We start from the raw sequence: 9,167 nt of genomic DNA, 5'->3' as shown, positions 1-9,167 counted from the left end.
GAACCACCTGATCGGTGTTATCGTCCTCATCGCCGATCTGGTGGTCTGATCGACGCGACAGGGCATCAGCCTTTCCATTGGACGTCCCGGCCTTGTGCGTGATGCGGAAGTCGAAGCGAGCTAGGAACAGCGACCATCGCGCTTGACGGCGCGTGAGGTGCTGGGATGTACGCCAGTACTCGAGGTTCTTATGATCGGTCACGATCTCGAACTGATTGGGTAACCCCTCGAGATAGTGGCGCCAATCGTCTAGCGCCTCAATGATCGCGAGCATCTCCTTATCATAGATCTCGTAGTTCCGCTGTGCCGGATCCATCGCATGGGATCTGAAGGCGATGGGATGCCATTTGCCGTCATCCTGCTTCTGCATCAACACGCCGCCAGTGGCGTAACCCGAGGCGTCAACCTCAATGCGCGTTTCCTGATCAGGGTCGTACAGCGCCAAGACTGGAGTCGTCGCGAAGAGCCGCTTGAGCTCATCGAAAGCGTGCTGCTCTTCTTCGCCCCAATGCCATGGGTCGTTCCCTGTGAGTCGGTCGAGTGGTCGCGAGATCTTAGCGAAGTCCTTAATAAAGCGGCGGTAGAAGTTGGAGAACCCCCGGAACTTCTGCACGTCTTTTTTGTTCCGGGGTACCGGCCACTCATTAATTCCTTTAAGCTTCGCGGGATCCATCGCCACCTCATCGCCACCGAACACATAGCCGACGTAGTCGACCTTGGGAACGTCCCATTCGCACTTCTCAGGCTTCAGGAATAGATCGTTGTCCTGAAGGCGGCGAAGAACCTCGCGTGTGACCCTCTCATGCTCTTCCTTATTGGTAGAGAAGATGAGTATGTCATCCAGGTATACGAGGATCTTGCCACCCACGATGAGATCGTGGAAGATCTCGTTCATCATGGCCTGGAAGGTCACGGGGGAATTAGTGAGGCCAAAGAACATCACCAGGGGTTCGTACAGTCCCCGGTTGGTCACAAAGGCCGCCTTCCACTCGTCACCGGCTTTGATCCGGACGTTGTTGTATCCCCATCGGACATCAAACTTCGTAAAGAGCGTAGCGCCACGGAGCTTGTCCACCATTTCGGCGATCAACGGCAAGGGATAACGATTTTTGACCGTGATCGCGTTCAATCGGCGGTAGTCCTGCACGGGTCGAAGTGTCCCTTCCTTCTTTTTGATGAAGAAGAAGGGGGACGAGATAGGCGACTTCGATTCCCGTATGTAACCCTTCGCTAGCTGCTCCTTTAGGAATTTATCGAGTTCCTCCTGCTCGTTGTTCGATAATGGGTACACCTTCGAATGGAACGTTGAGTAGCCGGGCACGAGTTCGATCGCATGATCGTAAGGCTTCCTTTCAGGTAACCGTTCTGATGCTTCTTTGGAGAAGACATTCAGGAACTCGTGGTACTGCTTGGGCACCGACTCCTCGGCGGTCTTAACGACCTTCTTTTTGATCTCCTCCTCAGCAAACAGCTGGGAGTACGTATGTCCTGCTGCGACGAACAGCTGAGGAGCGCCAGGAAGCGTGACACCTTGCTCCCAGGCTTCGATCAAATCGGCTTCGTCCCACTCTACCTCCACCAGATCTTCTTCGGGTTCGAAGTCCGGGAGCACCTTACTCCGGCAAGCGCCTATAACCGACCGTTTGGACTTCGGCGATCGCCTGCGCGCCGTGGGCCTGACCCCCGTATCACGCGCAGTCGCCGCTTGCTCCATTCGGCCAGTCTTCCTGGCACTGCACGCTTCAGGGCATCGCGACAATTTGAGGGAGCCCTCCTCCCAATCTATCTCGGGGTTGTGCTCGCGTAGCCAATCCAACCCTACGATCACATCCTCTGGTCCAATGTCCGTGACCGTAAACACCGTCTTCTCGACGTGTTCTCCTATGTGCATCTGTAGCACTGCTACTTCCGAGATGCTTCCGTCTTTGTTTAGGGTGCCGTCGATATTGTATAGCGGAATCGGTTCTTTTAATTTCCGCGTTTGCACCTTATTCTCTTCAATGAACCGCTTGTTGATAAACTTCGTGGTGGCTCCGCTGTCCACCATAGCGATTATGTCCTTGTGCCGTCTTTTTCCTTGGAGTCGAACTGGGATGTGAAAATGCTGGGACCCCTGGTCCAACTCATACACCATTGCAGTCGACAATACATCATACTTGTTACAGGATATATGCGGCCCGACGCGTGCGGCACGAAGCGCGGACCGGATCAAAAAGCCTCCTCCTTCATCGCCCGATAGTGCTCGAGCTCCTCGCGCATCGACTTCACCTGTGCCATTAAGTCCGCCAGCTCCGATTGCTCGGATTTCGCTGAAGCGGCACTTATACTTGCCGAGGGTGTTGTTGTGACGGGGGCGCTTGTCGCAGCCTGGGTGGAGCCCGAGGCAACCGTAGCCCGCGTGTCGGCGCGTTTTGTGTAAGGCTTGTCCTTACAATTGGGGCACTCGAAGCGTCGGTACCCTTGCTTCCCACAGCCGAAGCATGTGCCGGGGAAGTTGCCTTTTCCGACGGCCGCATTGATGCTGGCCGAAGCTGCGTGCGTCGAGGGTGCACCACCACGTGCCCCACCGCGTCCCCGACCTCGGGCCGAGAAGAAGTTATTTAGCTCGGGCCGACGGGCCCGGCTGATGTCGAGGATCTGCTCGACCTCAGTGGCGCGCTTGTCAGCGTCTTGCCACGTGGTGAAGGTCTCGAGCTCGATCTTCCGGTACACGCGGGAGGGAATGCCGCTCAGGTACTTGTCGCGTAGCTCCAGGTCCCCATATGTCGCGACTTGAGGTCAAGCGACAGGGAAATATCTAGAAGCGAGGGGCGTCCGACTGGTTCTCACCGAAGCGATGGTGAGCGAGGCTCAAACCTAAGGCTAGGGACAAGATAGTATATTAGTTAAGTAAGCAAAGAGAATACAACTGGGGGCTTACTGACCTAGGGACAAGAGGTCGAAACTGAGGTCCCTAGGGCAGCAGAGGCCGGCTTATATACATGGGGAGATTAGGGCAGGCTGTGCACGTTGGTCCGTGCGCAGCTGGTCTGTGCGCAGCATGCCGACGCGGCCCCGGGGGCCGGTGAGTCAGAGCGGCTGTGTCAGCGGAGCCCGAGCTGTGCCGCGCACTGCCGCCCATCTAATCTAATCGTACAGTAGATAACGATGCGTCCATATCAGGCAGGTAGTACAGGGGTCGCGGGTTCGAGCCCGCGAAAAGGAAAAAATTAAAAAACGGCTAGGCGCCGTACCAACTTGTGACATTACCCCCCCCTCAACGGCGCATGACCTCATGCGAGGCGCCCTTGCCCATCTCCCATCCGGAGCGGCAGCGTGCTTCAGTCAGCGGCGAAGGCATTGGCTGAAAGTTGAGACCACCAAAGGTAGCAGCATTGAGGCGGCGAGGGGCATTCGGATTTTTCCGGTGGAAGTCGGCTATGAGGGCCGGCGCATTGGTAACATTGCGCGCCGGTTCCCATGACGTATGCGAGTCGTCATAACCCTTCCACTTGACGAGGTACTGCAGCTGACGCCGGAAGATCCGCGAATCCTTGATCCGCTCAACCTCGTACTCCTCATTGCCCTCAACCTCGATCGCAGGCGGCTCCTCCGGCTCCCGGCCCGGGATATCGCTACGCGTGTACTTGCTCAGCAAGGAGACATGGAACACCGGGTGCACCGGCACCGACTTCGGCAGGACTAATTCGTAATCCAAGTCTCCGAGCTTTCGCCGCACGGCATATGGTCCGAGGCGCTTGGGACTGAGCTTCTTGCTCGGCTGTTTCAGCTTAAGGTTCCGGGCATCAAGCCAGACCTTGTCCCCTGGCGCAAAGACCGGTGCCTCCTGCACGTGTTTGTCGTAGTACACCTTCATGCGCTCGGCTGACAGCGCAAGCGCAGAGCGCGTATCGTCGCAAATCTCCTTCAGGATCTTGAGCCGATCAGCGGCCGCAGGCATCGCAGACATCGGATTGATCCGAACCTGGATCTCAGGATTGTACCCTTGATGCAGGAAGAAAGGGGAATGCCCGGTCGCGGAGTGAACTCGGTTGTTCAGTGCGAATTCCGCGAGCGGCAACTGCTTCGCCCAATCATCCTGCCTGTGGCTTGTGAAAGCGCGCAGGTACTGCTCAATCTCCTGATTCCAGCGCTCAGTCTGGCCGTCTGTCTGAGGATGAAACGCTGTGGACAGCGCTGGCTCGATTCCCAGACCCTTGTACACCGCATGGAGATATTTTGAAGCGAACTGGGGACCTCGGTCTGATATGACCTTGGCCGGGGCCCCATGATGCTTGAACACGTCGCGGATGTACAGGTCTGCCGCACCTTCTGCCGTCAGGGTCTCATGACAGGCCGAGAAGTGAACCTGCTTGGTAAAGCGGTCGGCGGTGACCAGGATCGAGTCGAATCCATCAGACTTCGGCAAGCCGACGATCATATCGGTCGTGATGATCTGCCATGGGCGCTCGGGGATCTCATTCGGCTTCAGTGGGCCCTGGGGTCTGGCTGGGAATGTCTTGGTACGGTTGCACACATCGCAGGTGCTTACGTACTCATTAACAAACTTGGACATTCCCGGCCACCAGTAATTCCGCGACACGAGCTCCAGGGTTTTGGCACGACCACCATGACCGGCGATCGGCGAGTCGTGGTGGATCTTGACTATATCCCGCCGGAGCTCCGCGTCCTTTGGGACGTACACACACCCGCGGAACAGCAGAAGCCCTTGCTCGGCATTCCACTCCTCGAAACCCCTTTGTAGCCGGGGTGGCCCGAGGTCCTGCACCTTTTCAAGTGCCTCGGCCACCTCCCGATCCTTCTCCGAACATTCCCTGATGCGCTTCAGAAGTGACTGATCGGCCGTCACCGAGGCGTGACCGCGCCTAGCGGAGGCGATGCGGAAGCGCTCTGGCTTGAGAACCACCTGATCGGTGTTATCGTCCTCATCGCCGATCTGATGGTCTGATCGACGCGACAGGGCATCAGCCTTTCCATTGGACGTCCCGGCCTTGTGCGTGATGCGGAAGTCGAAGCGAGCTAGGAACAGCGACCATCGCGCTTGACGGCGCGTGAGATGTTGGGATGTACGCCAGTACTCGAGGTTCTTGTGATCAGTGACGATCTCGAACTGATTGGGTAACCCCTCGAGATAGTGGCGCCAGTCGTCTAGCGCCTCAATGATCGCGAGCATCTCCTTATCGTAGATCTCGTAGTTCCGTTGCGCCGGATCCATCGCATGGGATCTGAAGGCAATGGGATGCCATTTGCCGTCATCCTGCTTCTGCATCAACACGCCGCCAGTGGCGTACCCCGAGGCATCAACCTCAATGCGCGTCTCCCGATTAGGGTCGTACAGCGCCAAGACTGGAGTTGTCGCGAAGAGCCGCTTGAGCTCGTCGAAGGCGTGCTGCTCTTCCTCGCCCCAATGCCATGGGTCATTCCCTGTGAGCCGGTCGAGTGGTCGCGAGATCTTAGCGAAGTCTTTGATGAAGCGGCGGTAGAAGTTGGAGAACCCCCGGAACTTCTGGACATCTTTTTTGTTCCGGGGTACCGGCCACTCATTAATTCCTTTCAGCTTCGCGGGATCCATCGCTACCTCATCGCCACCGAACACATAGCCGACGTAGTCGACCTTGGGAACATCCCATTCGCACTTCTCAGGCTTCAGGAATAGATCATTATCCTGAAGGCGGCGCAGAACCTCGCGTGTGATCTTTTCATGCTCCTCCTTGTTGGTGGAGAAGATGAGTATGTCATCCAAGTATACGAGGATCTTGCCACCGACGATGAGATCGTGGAAGATCTCGTTCATCATCGCCTGGAAGGTCGCGGGGGAGTTGGTGAGACCGAAGAACATTACCAGGGGTTCGTACAGCCCCCAGTTAGTTACGAAGGCCGCCTTCCACTCATCACCGGCTTTGATCCGGACGTTATTGTATCCCCATCGGACATCGAACTTCGTAAAGAGCGTGGCGCCGCGGAGCTTATCCACCATTTCGGCGATCAACGGCAAGGGGTAACGATTTTTGACCGTGATCGCGTTCAATCGGCGGTAGTCCTGCACGGGTCGAAGTGTCCCTTCCTTCTTTTTGATGAAGAAGAAGGGGGACGAGATGGGCGACTTCGACTCCCGTATGTAGCCTTTCGCTAACTGCTCCTTCAGGAACTTGTCCAGTTCCTCTTGCTCGTTGTTCGACAAAGGGTATACCTTCGAATGGAAGGTCGAGTAGCCGGGCACGAGTTCGATCGCATGATCGTACGGCTTCCTTTCGGGTAACCGTTCTGATGCTTCCTTGGAGAAGACATTCAGGAACTCGTGGTACTGTTTAGGTACCGACTCCTCGGCGGTCTTAACGACCTTCTTTTTGATCTCTTCCTCAGCAAACAGCTGGGAGTACGTATGTCCTGCTGCGACGAACAGCTGAGGAGCGCCGGGAAGCGTGACACCTTGCTCCCAGGCTTCGATCAAATCGGTCTCATCCCATTCTACCTCCACCGGATCTTCTTCGGGTTCGAAGTCCGGGAGTACCTTACTCCGGCAGGCACCTATAACCGACCGTTTGGACTTCAGCGAACGCCTGCGCGCCGTAGGCCTGACCCCCGTATCACGCGCAGTCGCTGCTTGCTCCATTCGGCCAGTCCTCCTGGCACTGCACGTTTCAGGGCATCGTGACAATTTGAGGGAGCCCTTCTCCCAATCTATTTCTGGGTTGTGCTCGCGTAGCCAATCCAACCCGACGATCACATCTTCTGGACCGATGTCCGTGACCGTGAACACCGTCTTCTCGACGTGCTCTCCTATATGCATCTGTAGCACCGCTACCTCTGAGATGCTTCCGTCTTTATTTAGGGTGCCGTCGATATTGTATAGCGGAATCGGCTCTTTTAATTTCCGCGTTTGCACCTTATTCTCTTCAACGAATCGCTTGTTGATAAACTTCGTGGTGGCTCCGCTGTCCACCATAGCGATTATGTCCTTGTGCCGTCTTTTTCCTTGGAGTCGAACTGGGATGTGAAAATGCTGGGACCCCTGGTCCAACTCATACACCATTGCAGTCGACAATACGCTATAACAATTACATGATATACCCGGCCCGACACGTGCGGCACGAAGCGCGGACCGGATCAAAAAGCCTCCTCCTTCATCGCCCGATAGTGCTCGAGCTCCTCGCGCATCGACTTCACCTGTGCCATTAAGTCCGCCAGCTCCGATTGCTCGGATTTCGCTGAAGCGGCACTTATACTTGCCGAGGGTGTTGTCGTGACGGGGGCGCTTGTCGCAGCCTGGGTGGATCCCGAGGCAACCGTAGCCCGCGCGTCGGCGCGTTTTGTGTAAGGCTTGTCCTTACAATTGGGGCACTCGAAGCGTCGGTACCCTTGCTTCCCACAGCCGAAGCATGTGCCGGGGAAGTTGCCTTTTCCGACGGCCGCATTGATGCTGGCCGAAGCTGCGTGCGTTGAGGGTGCACCACCACGTGCCCCACCGCGTCCTCGACCTCGGGCCGAGAAGAAGTTGTTTAGCTCGGGCCTACGGGCCCGGCTGATGTCGAGGATCTGCTCGACCTCGGTGGCGCGCTTCTCAGCTGCTTGCCACGTGGCGAAGGTCTCGAGCTCGATTTTGCGGTAGACGCGGGAGGGGATGCCGCTCAGGTACTTGTCGCGTAGCTCCAGGTCCCCGTACCCAGAGCGGTCCGCCGGACCCTTGAACAACGCGGAGAATTCCGCGGCGGTGCGTTTTTCACGGACCGACTTGTCCGCGCAGAGCTTCGCCAGCTCTACTTGCGCTGCCGCCTCGTCGTCGAGATTTCCGAAGCGGGCCCTGAAGGCGGCGGCAAAGGCCGCTTCGTTTGCAAAAGGGGTCGTGACCCCTTGCACTCCTATCTGCACCGATACGAGCTGGGCGAAGTAGGGAGTGGCCCAAGCGCGGGCGTCTCCATCGAGCAGGCTCAGCGCAACCTGTACTTTGAGCTCAATGGTGGTCAACGACGTGTTGACCATCCAGTAGATGCGCAGCTGCGACAGGAACCGGTTGCACTCGATGACGGTCTTGCCATCGTAGCAGAGCGGGAGGAGGAGCTTCAACGTCTCCTTATCAGGGACGGCAGCGGGAGAGGACATTATCGGCGACGAGGGGGACGAAGGACTGCCCGCGGACGAAGGCGACTGTTGTGACTGTCCGCCGGGCGGACTTCTCGGGGAACGAGTGCTTGAGCGGCCTCGCGGCGGCGACGACGGTGAAGTCGGTTGAGGAAGCCCGGAGGCAGGGTGACGTAGGACAGGGACTGGAGTCGAGGCGGTGACCGCTGACGACGAGCTGGCCCAAGAATGCGGCGGAGTGTCGCGGGGCTCGGTCTTGGGAGGCCTTTCCAGCCGCGGCCCCAAGGAGGGCTGGGGGATCGCTTGAGGGGTCGCTGAAGGCTGTGCGACTGCCTCAATTCCTCGAGGGAGATAGGAATCTCCTCGCGCTTGACCTGTACTGGCGACAGGTTGGGGGATGCGGGTGCCTGGCGAGGCAGGTCGGGATGGGACGGGAGTGACGTGGCGAGATGTAGATCTCGAGGTGCCAGCGTACCGGAGTGCAGGGCCGCGGGGGTGTTGGACCCGTCGGATTGGTACGAAGTGCCCTTCGTCAACAGTGATGGACCGTGGGGTGCGGTTAGGGCACGGTTGCCGATCACAGATGAAGAAAGGAGGTCTGTCTTCGCTGCTCTTTGGGTCGTCACGAGAGACGTCGACCTGCTCCTGGGTATCGAAGGCGTGCTCAAGTCGAGAGCAGTCGAAGAATTCGTCAGCCACGGTGATGGGGGGAGGAAGGGGAGGTGCGCGTGCTACGAAAGGCCGTGCTAGCTAGCTTACACCTACGGCGCCCAAGAAGACACTAAGGTTCGCAGTTCACGTGGGGCCCAGTACTGCTTTTGGCTAGTATGCAGCAGGAACCTAAGCCACGCGTCCGTGAGGACAAGTATCGCCCACTGAAGTGCAGATACCGAAGAGTTCGTCCCTTAAGTGGTGGCGATGTATCGTAGGCTATCTAAGTATCGTAGGGTATAGTAGGGGTGCGCACCACCCAACCTATAGGAGAGGAAAGATGAGTGTTTGTTTTGGAACGCCGGCAGCGTTGAGGAGTTTCGACCTAATGTCGCGACTTAGGGTCGAGCGACAGGGGAAAACCAAACGCTGGGGGC

The 9,167-nt window shown here is 57.5% G+C and overlaps 2 protein-coding genes across 2 annotated transcripts; both read right to left on the bottom strand.

Moving 5' to 3' along the window:
* Positions 1–2,208: 2,208 nt before the first annotated feature.
* On the bottom strand, positions 2,209–3,042 carry POSPLADRAFT_1062075 (hypothetical protein; the record flags this gene model as incomplete). The annotated part of the gene is made up of 2 exons (XM_024481474.1): positions 2,209–2,771; positions 2,982–3,042. The coding sequence occupies 2 exons, from the start codon at positions 3,040–3,042 to the stop codon at positions 2,209–2,211; spliced, it is 624 nt and encodes a 207-aa protein (XP_024333711.1).
* A 4,473-nt stretch (positions 3,043–7,515) lies between these two features.
* Positions 7,516–8,978, bottom strand: POSPLADRAFT_1105952 (hypothetical protein; the record flags this gene model as incomplete). Its single annotated transcript, XM_024483284.1, has 3 exons — positions 7,516–8,810; positions 8,839–8,840; positions 8,920–8,978. Coding segments are annotated over 3 exons (1,356 nt in total), but the record flags the coding sequence as incomplete, so codon positions are not given.
* Positions 8,979–9,167: the final 189 nt, after the last annotated feature.

Source organism: Postia placenta, assembly GCF_002117355.1.
Source record: "Postia placenta MAD-698-R-SB12 unplaced genomic scaffold POSPLAscaffold_20, whole genome shotgun sequence".
In the NCBI taxonomy this organism is placed as follows: Eukaryota; Fungi; Basidiomycota; class Agaricomycetes; order Polyporales; family Adustoporiaceae; genus Rhodonia; species Rhodonia placenta.
This window is presented reverse-complemented; position numbering and strand designations above follow the sequence as displayed.